Source organism: Pagrus major, chromosome 15 (assembly GCF_040436345.1).
Source record: "Pagrus major chromosome 15, Pma_NU_1.0".
Lineage (NCBI taxonomy): Eukaryota > Metazoa > Chordata > Actinopteri > Spariformes > Sparidae > Pagrus > Pagrus major.
Window position 1 is genome coordinate 10,941,776 of NC_133229.1, and position 17,101 is coordinate 10,958,876.

The 17,101-nt window shown below is 41.1% G+C and overlaps 2 protein-coding genes across 3 annotated transcripts; both read right to left on the reverse strand.

Annotated features, from left to right (window-relative positions):
* Positions 1 to 202: 202 nt before the first annotated feature.
* Positions 203 to 4,978, reverse strand: gtf2a1l (general transcription factor IIA, 1-like). Of its 2 annotated transcripts, XM_073482018.1 has the most exons (9): positions 4,878 to 4,978; positions 4,054 to 4,155; positions 3,768 to 3,891; positions 3,483 to 3,535; positions 2,877 to 2,970; positions 2,202 to 2,773; positions 1,120 to 1,359; positions 898 to 987; positions 203 to 807 (listed from the first exon to the last, which is right to left on the reverse strand). In XM_073482018.1, the coding sequence occupies exons 1-9, from the start codon at positions 4,899 to 4,901 to the stop codon at positions 700 to 702; spliced, it is 1,407 nt and encodes a 468-aa protein (XP_073338119.1). In that variant the 5' UTR covers positions 4,902 to 4,978; the 3' UTR covers positions 203 to 699. The 2 variants fall into 2 exon arrangements, with proteins under 2 accessions (XP_073338119.1, XP_073338120.1); XM_073482019.1 differs by lacking the exon at positions 4,878 to 4,978 and having other exon boundaries at positions 3,768 to 3,926; positions 4,054 to 4,111.
* Positions 4,979 to 7,020: 2,042 nt separating this feature from the next.
* On the reverse strand, positions 7,021 to 16,910 carry ston1 (stonin 1). The gene is made up of 4 exons (XM_073482017.1): positions 16,730 to 16,910; positions 8,737 to 10,651; positions 8,379 to 8,581; positions 7,021 to 8,297 (listed from the first exon to the last, which is right to left on the reverse strand). The coding sequence occupies exons 2-4, from the start codon at positions 10,571 to 10,573 to the stop codon at positions 8,232 to 8,234; spliced, it is 2,106 nt and encodes a 701-aa protein (XP_073338118.1). The 5' UTR covers positions 10,574 to 10,651; positions 16,730 to 16,910; the 3' UTR covers positions 7,021 to 8,231.
* Positions 16,911 to 17,101: the final 191 nt, after the last annotated feature.

The window sequence follows — 17,101 nt, forward strand, 5'->3', positions numbered from 1 at the left end:
GAGTAGCTACTTCAGTGCCTATCCAAACCCCAAACGAAAAATAATTCATTTTAGTGTCCATACTGGCATTTATACATTTATTTTGTCATGTTCCAGTGATTTTTCATATAATAGGCCACTGGGACCTGTTTGGTTTCAAGGAAAAACCTCTTAGTTCATTATAAAAAATATGACAACAAGGCAACACTGGCTTTGTACAGGGTTGAATGGAAATAAAAGGGTTTATTGACTGCAGCACAACAGTGCAGCTCAGTGTATCTGAAGCATGATTAAAGCAAGACATTACAACGTCTGGAAATCAAACAGCACATTAGCTCCCTTCAAAGCAACATAATCATGACGGAAGAAAACACATTTCAGGTCAAATAGTGTTTTGCTCCACTAATAAATTTAACTTTTTACAGCAAAATATGATACAACATAAATTCATGCTGTTTGTCCCAGCAGGTTGGATTCAGAAGCAGCGCTGTAAGTAATTGGCTGCAACACTGTAAATGGCTTTCAGTATCGTTCTGATAATTACGTTCTGGAAAAAAACAACAAAAGTATCAGTGATTTTGCACAGTGGTGTTTTAACTGCCTGCTCTGTTAGCCAAATTACACCACCAAGCGATCTAAATTCACTGATTGTTTCTCCGTTTTAAATCAGTTTCCTCCTTCAACATGATTATCTGATGTGAGCAACAGAACTAGAGCTTATTACCACTCGGCTTCCCCTACAGCTTTAGAGAACACGTAGTCTCTGCCTCCGTAACACATCACTCCATCTTTCAAATGAAACTTCCAGCGGTTCTTACTGCGGTGAATCTGCAACGGAAAGAAAATTGTTTTAATTTTAACAGTCAGTATTCAGCGCTGGGCTTGTTTAAAGGCAAATAATGGACAGTATGTTCTTACTTTGTCATATTGGCAAACGATTACATTGTCAGTGTCGAAGAGATCTGGGATGTCCTGCTCGATCACATCATCACCTGAATTCAGAGGATCCTATTGGACAGTTCAAACAGTTAAAACACACAGTAAAAGACGAGCTGTGGAAAAAAAACATGACTGATACATTTCTTGGTAAATGCAGATGTTTTAGCTGCAAATAATAAAACGTGTATCAAACTCTTTCACCTCGTCTTCTACATTAGCGAGCTCGTCTGCCCCCTCGCCGTCGCTGCTGGAGGAGATGCTGTTGCCGTCGCTGCTTCCGTCTCCTTCCTGCAGCGCCTTTATGGCCTCTGCATTGATTATACCCAGAAAGTCATTCTCGTCCAGGGGAGCTCCCTCTTCCTGCTCGAGGTCAGAGTTGCCTGCAGGTCCATCTAGCTGAACAATGTCTGACAGTTCACTGTAGCTGTAGTCAAGGTCCAGCTTGGCACGGATTGCAAGAAGAAAAGTAACAGTTATAAATTTGGAAAGAGTTGGAGAGGGCCTGAGTGCTGTGGTTTGAATAATTTAAGACTGAACACTGTGCTTAAGATAGCACAGCTGTCTGATCTTTTTCTTTTAATGTGATGCATTTTGAAGATACACGTTGCAAAGGTATGAGATTACTATCAAAATGGATGGGTTTCTTTTAAATTGGACAGTTTATAATTTAAAAATATTATTCCTTACTTTAATTATTACATTTAGTTTTAGTTTTCATATCAAGGTACGCCTTAAAACTGATATATGATATATGATATGATATGATATATTTGTGACACCAGTTAAGTGGAATATTGGAATATTTGAAGGAATAGTCTGACATTTTGGGGAAATACTCTATTTTGGGGACAATTCACTGTCCTGCCGATGATTATTTCATGTTGGTCTAGTAAATACAAAGCTAAAGCCAGCAGCTGGTTAGCTCAGCATAAAGCTTGGATAAAACAAACCAAGACATTACTGTAAATTAGCGAGCTTTAGAGGGTTATGGTAGGTGGATTATGTTGCTTTTGGACTGAGCCAGCTAGCTGTTTCCCTCTGTTCCAGTCTTCATGCTAATCTAAAGCTAACTAGCTGCTGGCTCAAGCAACACATACTTTAGAGCTGAATTGATTTTCTCATCCAACTCTTGGCAGGAAAGCGAATGAGTGCATTTTTCCAAAATTTAAAACTATTAATTACACGATACATACCTGCACCTGCAAAAAAAAAAAAGGGCCAATTTCTTTTTCTATTTCTGTGAACTGTAGTTTCTTAAAAAGGGAAAATTCTTTTCAAATTACCCCGAGAACAGCCTCAGACTGATCGTCAGCCTTTGCAGACGTTAGACTCCTCGCCCTTTCTGCCTTCTCTCGCTCCTCCTCAATCACTTGTTTCAGGATGTCGTCAACGTCGCTGCTCTTTAGTTGTGCCGTCTGTGTCAAAGTCTCCTCAGTGCCTGTCTGGAAGTCTAATGACTGACCGCAGGGTGAGGTGGTCATATTGAGGTTCACGGGTTCCGGTTGTGGACTCGGCTCGTTTTCTTCCAGCCTGAGCTCTGGCTCTGGCTCTGGAGAGTCGGCCCCCTGGAGCAGCGAGGTATCAGCAGCAGGATCTTGTGGCTGCTGGGGGAGGCTGCTCTCCTTACTGGGGGGTACATAATTGGTCTTTGGATGTGGAGGCTGTGTGACAGATGGAGCTGGAGCAGAGGATGGCTCCACCTCCTGAGGATGAGTGGTGTTTGGTGGGACTGCAGCTGGCCGAGGGGCAGCAGGCTCTCTCCACTCAGTGACTTTCTGCGTGGGTCGGGACACATGCTGCTGACCTGCCGCAGCCTGAGTGACCACCACAGGAACATTGACCTTGTAAAGTTGACCTTAGTGAGACAGAAGAGAAGAGTCAAATGTTATTTCAACCTATAAGTAAATGCTTAAAACAAAGACAGATTTAGGCCCTCAACAAGGTAAATCATTGTGTACCAGATGCTGTTTGTAGTGTGACTCCAGCTGGTATCTGCACAGGGTAAGCTAACCCAGCAGGGAGAGAAAAAGTAGCAAGTGTCTCGGAGTTGTTCTGCGATCAAACGAGAAGACATAGGTCAGCATATCAAACACTAATGATTTAGAGTGATCTCATGCGAAACTTTGGGCTCAATCAATCAATGAAACATTGATTCTTGTCTAATAGTGTTGGAATGCCTTATAATGCCAATGTGATAACCATGAGGTAAACAGGTCCGTCACACAGCTTTCATGTCAGAGGACAGCAGAGGAAATGAATGTGACTATGGAGGCAAATAATAATAACTTTGAATCTTTCAGGTAGTGCAAGTTCAAATTTAAAAATCTGAGCTTAAGTGTTTTCAAAAATGTAAAATGTTTTTTAAATCTAGATATCAGAAAGCAACTTGATATTTTGATTTGACTTCTAGACCACAATTTAACAATTTCTGAGCCCTAAAGAAAAAACTTAAAAATCAAGAAATTCCACCACTTGAAAAATAAAAAGAAATGTCAGTGCTATGCACTCTTGACTTTTATTAATGAGGTCAGAGGTTATGCATTATAAATATTAATGACACTTGCCTTGAGTCGGGGGAAACTGTGGATGTTCTGACTTGCTGGGATCACAACTGAGGCTGAGAGCAAAAACCAGAGCAGAGAACATGATAGAAAAACAAAAGAATGAGCTGTCGTCTCTTTGAATCACTTGAGTTTAATTATTTTGTGCCCTTTGTGGACACTTTTCCTCAGAGCTAGTATGCTAAAAATAATTCTATTTAAGAGAACTACTTACAAAGCATTATCTGTTTGACAAGCTGTAATTAGATATGTTTGTTGTGCAGTTCATTTCAGGCATTAATGTGTTACCTGTGACCTCCTGATTCGTCTGACTGTAGTTGGCGGGGAGCTGCAGCACGAAGTTGGATGAGTTGATATTGTTTTTCCTGAAGTCTTCCATTGCTTTTGACTGCATCATCTTCGATTCCCAGAGCTGCACAGCAGAATACACAGCAGACTGTCTTCCTGCTAAGGTGTGCACTTCCTCACTAGATGATCTTACTTTGCTGTAACTGACAACTTAGGTCGAGATGTGCATAATATATGTATCATTTTAAAAGAGAAATGGAGCAAAGATATGGAGAATATAACTCACATGTCTTAAATCGTCCAGGACTCGGTCTTCAAGGCCTTCATCCGAGAAGAGCTCCCTCATATTCTCGATCACATCATCAATTATGGACAGGTAGAGTTTGGCCTGCAGTTGTTTACAAACACTGGAAGTCAGAGGCTGTGCAGCTTCTTGTGAGGAGAAAGTGATTCATCCCAACCTGTTCGTGTATGTTTTGATAAGCTACGCACCAAATTCCATTTAAAAATCTACCTTTTTTATGTTGCTGTCTGCTGGATACTGTAGACTCATACAGCTTTATGTGACTGTGAATATATCATAGGCACTCTACATTTCGGGAGGTAATATAATATAATAATGCATTTAATAGGCACATAGCGTGTATTTTTCTAGCTAAAATTAACATTTTCAGATTAAATTCAAGATTATAAATTAGTCTTTACTCTGAATTTGATTCATTTCAAAAGGAACCAAAAACAATCCAAGATAAATGTTAGCAAAATAAAATACTTCTGCACAGACTTAAAAATAGGACTAAACGTCGTTGGTGTTACTTTTATAGTAATTGACCTAGTTAATTGATATATTTTGCGAAGTTTGGACTTGACAACACGATGAATTAAACTGTATTTAACTATTCTAAAGAAATAGCTTCATGTACAGGATAAATGTCCTATATCAGAACAGAAATGGTGCCTTCAGGAGCGCATTTATCACGTTTATACAAGTCAACACAACGCAACAGTTATGCTAACAGTTAGCTAACGCAGGTTGTAGCAAAGCCAGGCTATTGTTGTTAGTTAGCTGTTAGCCTGTAGCAAAGCTAGCTTAAAGGCAGCTTTTCTTACCACTGGGCCTGTGTTGGTCAGCATAATTTAAGGCAAAAATAACTATAATACTTATAACTAGTTAGCTGTGATGAGGTCAGATGATGGTTTAGCCAGTCCACTGTGATGAGAGGTGCACACACACAGGCGCACACACACAGGTGATAGTAATTACCTCCGCAGAGAGATGTGATTGGAGCTGACACCCGCCATCTTCGTTTGGATGTAGTGTCAATAAAGTAGAGGTGATACTGATGGAGTCACTGTTATCTGACTGTTTGTCTTTATCATATGAACTTTAATGTATTTGGATACATATATAATCTACTTAAGGCCCAGCTAAAGCAAAACATGGGAGTTGAGGCCTTCTCAATCATTTTCCAAATCTCTGGTAACCAAACATTTGGTGGCAGTCGGTCACATTTCAACAAGGTTACAATGTGAAAAGTGTACAGCAAAAGTAAACATCCTCGTGTTGAACATGGCTTGAGCACTTATTTGTCAGTAGCTTGACTGGTTGTCCGATCCTTCAAGTATTTCTGTCCAACACAACCTCTCCTGGCCTAGTTTCTGGTTACTTTCAAAAGAAAAGGTTACTCTGTTGCACATTTTCCACATTGCTGGGAGCTCGGCACAGTCGAGCTGTGCTGTTATCCCTGGAGTGCACAACACCAGGAGTTAAAAATATTTCGCCCTTTACAAAACACTTCATTTTGAACCTGGCGTTCAATAGATTCTTAGCAGCGGCAGCGGGAGATTGTGACCCAAGCTTTCCTCCAAGCATCTGTTTGGCGATGCTGGCACTCTTTCAACACTGTAGGATGACTTGTGATGAGGATGAGAGTGCTGCAGCAACATGAGACGCCCCTGTGGACACTCAGCTGTCACTGCACTACAAAGATACTCTGGACTCTGAAGCTCTCCTTCAATTGTAAGATGATGCCCTCTTTATTCCCATGTATAACTGATCATACATTATGTATGTTATGGTAATTTTATTAGCCCCTACTTAAAGTAGCACTATGTTACTTTTTTGCAGAAAGATAGTTGTTCTCTCCATCCATCCATCATTACAACCACTTATCACCTGCAGGGTCGCAGGAGGCCGGAGTCGACCAGGTACTCCAGTCTCATGCCAAACCAAGTCTTTGGCGTCAGACCCAAACCTTAACCCAAAGAGACTCAACAATCAACTATCTCCCTCCAGAATAACTTGTATAGTCACATAGTGTTGCTTTAAGCTATAGAAAATATTCTAATATAAAATCTGAACCCTTTTGTCGATACCAATTCATTTTGAGATCAGAAATACTTAAAAAAAACAGTGGATTAGGTGTGTTTAAAGGCCTTCTGCCTTCTAACTAACACAACTTCGGTGGAAAGTATAAACAACCAAAGTTCCTAAAAACACATCAACTGCATGAACTGCAAGTGAAATTACGAGAAAAAAGCCAGCCATCAATTTAGATTCTAGAGAGACAGTCCAAAGTGTTTGGACATTATTTCTTTAGTAGAGACTCAGCGTGGTCCTTGGCTGACTCACAGTGACTCACCACCACAGCGGACTGCGGTAAAATTACTTCATTAAACAGCAGCACTCATGAGAGTGGGTTCTGAATGCGTGTTAATAACCATGATTGTCAGCAGTGTGTTCCTGAAGAGCCTCCCGTTCATTTCAGGGTAAGAAGATACTTCACTCCTCTGTACCTGCGCACTCAGTTCAAATAGTGATCACACAGCATGCAGCACTTTAAAAATATCACTTCCTACAAATCATGTCATTTATTGAGCAGCAGCCTGTCATTATTCACGGCAGGATGTCTCAGTCTCTCGACAAAATTGCGATAATGACGATGATGATGATGATGACACTGACTGTTCTGACACTCAGTGAGGTGTTTGTTTAAAACTTTTGTGTTACTGTGGGAAGACTTAAAACACAAATATCACTTTATGTTTATCAGACAGGCTACATTTTACAGCATATACATGAAATGTCATTAAATGCCTTTGGTATTTCGGATGTCTGCCGGATAGGAACAGAAAGCAGCCACAGTTCACATCCCGTCTCATAGAAAACTTAAAATCCACAGTAGATTTGTGAGTTTAGGTTCAGAGTTTAGTCTTGTGAACATCTGGGAAGAAGTACCATGAGTCATTCAGCTTTAATTCAATTTTTACTCTTGATGTACATAATATCCAGCTTAAGCCAGGTACCTCATACATAAAAAGTCATCATTGAAGGCCTTGTTGGTCACTATGAAGCTTCACCATTCTTTTTTTTTTTTTTTCTCCATTTTTTTATCCAACCTATTCACAACCCAGAGGCAGAAAGATCACATAATAAAGGATTTGATTTGTTTAAATAAAATTACAGTCCTCCAGAATACAACCTTGGTATAAAGTCAAAAGTCCGCTTGAGGTAAGCAACGCAAGTAATGAGTTGTAGTACATTTGAAAATAAGTACAAATAATAGTAGCATCCTATGTTGCATAGTAAATTTTAGACCTCTTATGCACAAGACAGTCCCACAACTATGAATCAATTCAGTACCTTTTCAGGCACATACACACTTGTAACTGGGCCAGAAATGATTTGTCTGTTTGTCTCATGTTGATCAGAGTGTTTCATTGCTGAGAATGGCTGCTAATTGGCAGGCCTGAGTCAGTTCAACCGAATTACTGTAATAACTGTGATTACGACACTTCAGACAAAATGCTGCTCTGCGGGACTCAGCATGATGTGACCCACCTTTAAACCAATGTTTTCATTCAACGAGGTAGTCCTTTATCCCCAGGTTTTTATAGATTATTGACACATAGGATTTAGTACAAATGTGCAGGATTCCTACCTAAACTAATCGGTCTGGAATTATGTGAACTTTAATCATCGCTAGGCAACAAAAGTGCCTGACCTTATCTGCACAGAAAATATTGCTCATTACTTAAGCTGTTTATCTCACACAGCCCCTTCGGCGTACACTTCTTAAGGCATTTCTTATTAAGGATGCCAATCATTCTGGAGGGCAGTGCAGCTGATGCAAATGCAAGCTTATATACAGAACTCATATGAACTGTAGTCAAACAGTTAATAAATCTATTAAATGTAAAGTGCTAGGCAAAAGGACCATGTTAAATTGTTTATTAGGTCTAGACTAATTCAGTCTCAGTTAAAGGATACAAAATCGGTTAACCTCTGTAAGAAATACTACCAGGCTATGTGTAATTAGATGAATTTGACACCGGATATAAGCAGAAAGTCCCTCATCACCCTCGTTTTTGTTCATTTTTCGTTATCCTTTCTTGTCTTTTGTAAGATTTTGGCAAATATCTTGAACCAAAGGGATAACGTCCTCTTCAGAGTGTCTTTAATTATCACTGTGTCATACAGCCAGACTGCTTCTGTGATTCTGTTTCAATCCATTTCTTCTCAACTTCCACCTAAGAAAGACAAAAATTAGGTTAGAAGCACCAATAAATAATGATTGTTGTTGTTATTATTCCCCTGGTGAAACATCTTACCTGACAATGATAGCGTGTCCAGCTGGTCACATGTTTCTGCGGCTGGATGTCGTTCGTAGTGCCCAGTGACTTCACCCTGGTCTGTGACACGACTGCGCCCATAATTTCACATTCCATCGTGACAAAAGGGTACCAGTCACTCGGGATCTCCTGATCAGATCCCAGCTCGAGCTTGCAGGAAAAAGAATGGGGATGATCCACTGCTGCAGAGGAGAAAACAAAGGTCACTTGTAGTTAGAGTGTTACACCACCGAGTGGCAAACATACTGTACATGCACAAGAGGCCAAAGAGGAGGAAGCTAATGAGAAAATTATATGTGAGGATGTGCAGGATTTTAATCTCTCAGAAATATGTTACCCGTATTCTTTGCAGGCAGCCTGTCAATCCTCCACACGACGGCTGAGTATACATTCTCGTACTTGACAGTGCCGATTGTCACCTGCATGACAGGCTGAGAGTCTGCAGCGCCGACAGCACCCAAGCAGGTGTTTCTGTTCATACGGGCCTTCAGCGACCTCTGTCGCAGTAAGGCCACTGTCTGCGTCACTTTGACCCATTCCCCCGGCACCGGCACACGGATCACTACATTCTCACACAGTGGGTACGTGTCAGACACCCCCATGGAGGCGAGGAAGGTGGCTGACATGTTAAGAAAGGCCTGGAGCTCCACATAGGCACCTTGAACTGTGACCACAGCTCTGATCGAGAAGGGAATTTCTGTGCAACCCAAAATCATCGTCTTGTACCGCATCAGCTCAGCCCTGCAGGCATCAGGAGGTGAGAACTTAATCAGCCGGGACCTCTGGAACTCTGTCTCATTCACACATTTGTGAAAATGGCAGTCGGCGATCTCCATCCAGAGTTCCTCCTCAGACCCATAGCTGGAGTCAAAGCGTAGCAGCCCGAGATCGTTAAGGGCAAGAAAACAATCCCCTACTCCGTTCAGAAAAGCCAGACAGTGAATCTGGGTGAAGGCCGTCCGCTCCGTGACTCCTCCACTCTTATCCAGTTGTACCCAGATGTGATCAGTGATCTGCAACGACAGCTCCTGCTCCTCGTAGTGCCGCCTCTGCTGATGGGGCACAGAGAGTTTGAAGATTTCCTCTTCCATGGAGACTACCAGGTCCTCCATCTCGTCATGTACTGTGGAGCCAAACTTGAGCAGCTGTTCTACCTCCGCCTCATGACTAACCTCTAACTTAGGGTGGAAGCGCTTCTTTTCTGTGTACGAGAAATGTTCAATCTTGAGTGTGAGGACTTTGCGGGGCTCGCCGTAGGTTTCCAGTTTAAGATCAGAAATCCTACACTGAGGGAGGAGCTGAAACTCCTTGTATGGCTTCTCCAGGCCTTTCTCATAGTACATCTGCAGCACACCTCCCGGCAACAAGCGGAGATAGATTGGCCCCCACTGTCGAGAAGACATGCGGTTCTTTTTTTCTGGAATCCTGATCATGACAGACCAGCCGTCTCTCTTCTGGCTGCGAAACAGACCCCGAGGTACGAACTGAGACGAACCCTCACCTAACACCTCATTATTGCAACTCAGCCGTCTCTCCGCATCTTTTTCTGTCTCTGTTTCGTGGTCCGTCTCTGCTCGTAGGCCCTCCAGTTTGTGGCAAACATAGTTGAAGGAGCTCTGGAGTTGCGGAGGCTCGCTGCCATCTTTGGTCCGAATAAAGAAACGGGGTAGGCTGTTGTCAGTTTCTGAGTCTGAGGAGGAGCTGTCCACTTCTGCGCTGTGTCTAGATCCATCCCAGAAGGGGTTATAGTGTCCTGAGTTCCCCCGGTATGAAGGGAAAGGGCTTGGTCCATCTGAGGTTTGATTGACTGGTGCAGGCGAGGGAGCAGAGGTGGTAGATGCACTGGAGAGACTCCGAAAGAAGTCGTTCTTTTCCCACGTGTTGGAGTGAAATGGGGACGCACCGCTAGGAACCCCACTCATAGGAGTGCAAAAGGGCGTGTTACATGGTACACAGGAACTTCCACTAAGACTCGAGTGGCTTTGAGGGGATTCCAGGGAACTATTGAAGCTCCAGGAAGTGTCTCTGATCGGAGGAAGCACTAATTTCAGACCATTGGGACGCGGTACTGATGCTTTGATAACGCCTGGTGACTGTAGGGGCTTCTGAGGTGATGAGAGTGGTGTGTTGTCATCTTCAAAAGTGACCCAGTTTGAGTGATTTGTGGAACACATGGCTGAACAGGACTGGAGATCAGTTCAAAAACAAGAATTCCTTTTTTGTTGAGTCCCCGACTTCAGAGGCCTTCTCCTCTGCAAGAAAATAAACAAGAATAAGAAAACTTTATGTATTAAAAGTCATTTAATAATTAAAAAAGGAACATTTCAAGATACTCCAGAGGTTACACATATGCTCCTTATTAACAGATTAGTTTGAAAAGCCTAAACAAGTCCATTTATCCTTGCAGTAGAAAGAAAAGAGAGCTCCTGGGGCCATAATAAAACATATTTGCCTGAAGTTCTCCATTCAAGTTTAATGAGACTGAGAGACATGTTTATATATGATGACATCACAATTAACTAAGGCAGAGAAGCAGCAGGAGGTTTTACTTCAGTGACACCACAGAATTGAGCTAATATAGATTTCTAAGCTTTAACAAGCAAACATTTATTAAACTGAACTGTCTTGCAAATAAACACACAATCAGAATAGTATCACATATGTGAGTAGATTCAGCCAGCTGACATATTTTCCCCTTTTCTTTATTTGTTCAATTTTGCAAGCAACACATTAGAAAGATACAGCAAGCAGCCAATAACTTTATTTCAGTAATTTGTCCTGTAGTGTTGACATGAGGAGTATCACTCTTGACACATCGTTACATGGACCATTGACAATAATAATGACAAATTAAATTTCGCAAATGATTGTCATACATTGTGATATTAAGGGAATTTTCGTCACGACAGTCACATTCATGGGACCTGCAGTATCCGGTCACATTTTGTCCAGTACTTTGATGTCTGACCACACAAATCTGACAATCCCATACACCTCAGATATACTGTTTCAAGCTTTAATTACCAAATATTATATTGCCAACATGCTAAACTGAATTGTTGAACATTTGTGGGAAACATTCCTCCTATTAAACATCAGCATGTGAACAGTCATTGTGAACAGATTAGCATGCAGATGTTAGAATTTTGTAAGTAAGTACAGACTCACACATGCTGGCATGGCTGAAGACTCCTTGTTTTCTTTTTCTGGACGTAATTTATTAAACAAGTGCAGAATATGATAATGAGCTTTGACCTTCATTCTGAGTACTGTAGGACTGAAGCAAAGCGTGCGCTCTTGGTATCTTGACACATGGACAAGAACAATAAAGCAGTGCTGTAATTCTTATTGTAATTCAATATATTGAGAAATACACTACAAAATCTCTTCGCCCACTCAAACTCTGGAAAACAAAGATTAGTCTCCAGGGAAACATTCTGGAAAACTGTTAATCTAAACCAAATCTACACAACAGGAGAAAAATCATCTGGAGGACTATATAAAGCTTATAAACGTGATGTGTTTTTTGAAGTTCTTCCTGAAGCGGTGAAAGATGAAGAAGAAGCTTTAGAGAAAATGAAATGTTTCTGTTTTCAAAAGGAGTGGAGGTATGAAATTTCAGGAAGTTCAAAGGTTTTGTAAGCAAACTGATAAGGTAAATAGTTGGATTTTACACGTACGATGCTTTGATATGAGCATAGTTTTAAATATTTATCACAAGTCTGCTCTGAAATGTGTGTGAGAAACGTTAGCCACAGCGGCAAAGATCCTGCCTCATTAACCAGCATGAAGTCAACTGTGAGAACCCGGTAATGTAGCGTAGCAGCTTGGATAGAGGCAAAGCCGGTTAAATGTATATGGCCGCCTCTGAAAGATTTATGTTTGGTCTTCTTTAATATTAGACCTTCAAAACTATTTCTATATAGGTATTAAATGTTTACAGAGTGTGGGAATATTGCTTCACGACAATGGTATTCAGGATAATAAGCTGATGGGCGGAGAGAAACCATGTTGTAATCTATAATCATGCATTAATTTTCCTGCTAGTCAATCAATCTGCTGTTTGATGTGCTGGCAGCTCTGCTCTCATCTCATCACGCTCGGAGGCCACAGAGAAGCCACAGTCAAAATGCTGAGAGCTCATCTCCCCATAAAATTTGAAAAACAATAATTGAAAGCAGAAAGCCTCAATTACAGCCTTCCTCCTCCCTTCAAGATCACAGCCATGGGTTGCGTGAAGGAGACATCCAGTGGCAAGTTCCTCTGGCTATAAATAAACAGGGAACTGGGGGCTGCGATTCAGAGCCGTGGATTGACATGTCTTCAGTCAAACACTGGAGAACATCTCTCTAATGACAGGATGTTTGCAACAGCATGGGGACATTTTCACAAGTTCGTCCCTCCTCTCCGACTTATAGAATCCCCCAGCTTTGAGAAGGATGACTTCTCCACGGGGGTTACCGACGGTCTCTCAGACTCATTTCCAGTCTGCCATCTCTTCCTGGGCTCTCCAGCCAGCAGTACAGAAACGAGACTCTGCTAAATCTACAGAGGACAAAAGAATACATTCCACACATTCCTCTGGGACAAGCAGCTTTGCACACAGGAAATACCAGCCTGCTCGATTCGTGTGAACTGACAACAAATATTATCATTATATCATCGTCATTATCTCAAGTATCAAAAATGCACCAGATATACAGGTCATAAAACTCTGGTTATTTATCTGTATCAACCTTAACAAAACTGTCACAAATATGCAGCCAGAGGATTAAGATTTCCTTTTTATAGTAATTAGGTACTTTATAGACATATTTAAAAAGGTATGAGGAGTTACTTTTATAAGTTTAACCTTATTTTTCATTGTTATCATCAGTCCAACACTCATGGGAGGACATCCCACAAGGTCACACAACTATTAAGCAATGCAAAGACGAGAAGTGGAATGCTCAAGAGCAACTCTGTTCAAGTCTCTCTTACAAATAGAGCTGCAACTAACCATCATTTTCTTGATCAAATCAATTAGTTGTTTGGTCTATAAAATATAAGAAAATGGGGAAAAGTGTTTCCCAAGACAATGTCCTCAAATGTCTTATTTTGTCCACAACCCAATGATATTCATGTTACTCTCATAGAGGAGCAAAGAAACCAGAAAATATTTGCATTTAAAAAGCTGGAAACAGAGAATTAAACTTTTTTTTATCTTAAAAAATTACTCAAACCAATCAATCGATTATCAAATCAGCTGGCGTTAAATGTAATAGTTGGAAACTATCGTTGCAGCTCTTCTTAATAATACTGTAAATGTTTGGTCCCAGTTAAAGGAGACACATTATGCTCATTTTCAGGTTCATAATTTTATTTTGGGTTATTAATACAATAGGTTTACATGCGTTAATGTGAAAAAAACACATCAGTTTTCTCATACTGTCCAGTGCTGCAGCGCTGTGTCCCCCTCTATCTGAAACACACTGTTTTAGTTCCTGTCTCTTTAAAGCCCCCTCTCCCGAATACCCAGTCTGCTCTGATTGGTCAGCTCACACAGGTCAGATCCCTGCACTATCTGAGGTTCATCATCACTGATTATTGCTCTACTTACATGAATCACTGCACTTGTGAAACCTTGAGCAAGCAAAATAACATACCCACCTTATTGACAATCAATTAAATTCTGAGTCACTTAATCATAATAAACAGGGTCAAACTGAGTCATTTGTTGCAACACATGGGTGCATTTATGCAGCTTTAAAAGAGGCCAGTCAGCACCATCAAAATTACAAAGTTATTGAGAACAGCGTGACAGCTTATTGCAAACACAGACACATCCATCCACAAAGAGGAACAGCAATCACAAGCAAATACCACTGAACAGGAATTTTAGAAACCTAATGCTCAGCCTTCTTCTTGACATCTGACATAATATGACCTATCTTTACTGCAGTGAGTGTAATGATTAGAGCCCAACCCAAGATATGTAATGGAGGCAGGACATTTTACAGTCTAGCAATAAACTTGATAAAATGATACTGCAGTGCACTGAAACAAAACTGGGAATTTAATAATTATAAAAGACCCCAAGCATCTTTTTCTGCATTAGAATCTCTGAAAAGACAACATATAGACCAATACCAATACCTCTGTGGTCGACCAATATCGGCCTAATTACTGTATTGACTAGTCTGACAGAAGGGACAATCCCCTTGATGACAGGAAGCCATTTTTCCAAAGTTGCCTGACACATGATGGCTGACAGGAAACTTGTGGTCTGAAAATAAAACTGCTGAATTTATAAAAAGCATGTTTGAACTTGAACTTTGTGGACAGATGCTTCCTGATAGAAAAAAGTCAACTTCCTGTTGGATGCTCCGGGTAATTCCTTGACATATACACTGTAGAGCAGATCGTTTTCTTTGGAAGAGTGTATAAATAAACACTTTTAAAACTAAAACACTACCCGTTTAATTTGACGAGAGTACTACTGTTGTGACCACAGGGACTGTAATCTGGTGCAGAGCTGAAAATGTGATGACCCATTTCCAGTGACAACACTGTCTGTAACGTGAGCTCTGCGCCCTGTCAAACTAAGCAAAAGAGAAAGCTGCTTCTTTTGTCTCGTCGTACCTTAAACACTGAATAAATCTATGTTATGGTAGCTGTGTACTTAAACACCAGGGCTGCTGTTCCAGCTCAGAAAAGCATGACTGGGAAAAAAAACCAGTAGGAATGATTGGGAGAAGTTAGTGTCAGCTTCAAAAAAGTTTTCCACCATTTCTCTGCGTGTGTTTACTCACGCAGTAGTGATTCATTTTGATCTCAGGCATTTTAGCATTAAAATGTATATTTAGCATAAACTTGTGTAAAACATGATTGTTAGTCATATTTTAGAGTATCTTTGAAGAAAGACTGTAACTTTTCAAAGAGGTGTTCACTTTCTTTCCCTTACAAAAGGAAGAGTTTAATTCATTGAGCGATAAAACACACAGCCGCTTAAAGGATAAGTTCACCCAAAAATTAAATTTCAGTCATTATCCACTCAACCTCATGTGGATGGAAAGTGGGGTGAAGTTTTGCAGTCAATTACAAGTCATTTCTGGAGCTTCACAGCAAAACAGTGTTGCAGCATTTTCCTGAACAACTTAAGTAGATTGGGACTTGTTTAAAAAAAACCAACTGCAAAAAGAAAAAAACGGCAAATAAAATGGCTTCGCACAGTTCATCCAGCGTTATTAAAGTCTCCATAAGCCCAGAGATACAAAATGTATTTCAAACAGTGTGTAACTGGGCGACAGTGTAATCCAAGTCTCTGGGAGCCGTGAGATCCCAAATTGATTTGAAAAGAAGTTATTTACACCGCTTTAACGTAAGCTCGACTGCACATTGAGGATGTAAATAACATATTTTCAACTCAATTTGGGATCTTGGGGCTTCTGGAGACTTTAATGACACTGGGCGAGCTGTATGGAGCCATTTCATTACTTTTTTCTGTTGTTTTTTTGAAACCACTTAAAATAAGTCCCCATCTGCTTCAGTTGTTTAGGAGGGTGCTGCGACGCTGTTTTGCTGTGAAGCTCCAGAAATGTCTTCAAACTTCACCTGACTTTACCAGTTTAATGACTGAATAAAATTTTTTGGATGAATTCACCCTTTAAGTCAGCACATTCAGGGTTAGCCTGGGGTTTGTCATGTTTGCTAATGTTACACACCTTAGCTGCATATTGCTCCATGACATGACACTACTCGGCTAGTTTGCTAACTTTATCACTTTTGCTAGCAAAGAGTTCAGGACGTGTCACTTGTTACAAGTTACCTGGATGAATTAGCATTTTGTTGAGTAAGGAAACAGCACGAAAAAAACAAACTTTTCAATAAATGTCATCCAACTGTGCCAATTAACTTCGTCCTTCTTGTTTAAACACATCTTGAACTATTTCTTACAACGCATTTTTGCAGCGTGGGGTCAGTAAATGCCAGACAAACACACGAGTCACCGGTAAACAACTTGGGTCTACTTTTTTTTCTCTCGCCCATAGCAACTGAGAGTGGAGGAAGAAAACAGTACCAGCATGCTGTCACCCACAACAGAGCCAGGCCCATGTCCCGGGACAGGGAGGCCCACTTCAGGGTCCACTTCTCCGCCTTTGTTTTGATGCGAAGCCTGAGTAAAGTTGTCGCTCTCCACTTTGCGTACGTTTCATTGAGCACAACATGCGCCATTCACTCATAACCGACACTGACAACAGAGCGAGTCGGCACCACACAACACTGGGTTTTAACTCGTTTAACTCTCTTAAAAACACACCTGAGTGCAACCACAAGAGAGAAATACTCACAAAATGACAGAGGTAGTTCACTAATCCGGGGCATGACTCGTGTTTAGTGGACGCGTCTGCAACGCTGATGTCGGCCGGTTTTCCTCAAAATGGCAGAGTGTAAATCCTGGAGTTTTAACGGCAGCGCTGCTCTTCCCCTCCCGAGTTCACACAGACTGTCCGACAGCGGGACACTGCTGGAATGAGCCGAGCGGCGCGCTGCGTTCACGGCTGTAGGAAATGTCGCCGTCAGGAGGCGGGCGCGCACACCGAGCGTACACCTTCAGGCTGAATAATTAGGATAATAAGCCTAATTGCTATAACCTCGTGGTTATAAATAAACAACGCGCGCACGCCCTTAATTTAATCACTTTCAGAGTGGAGGTTTTACAG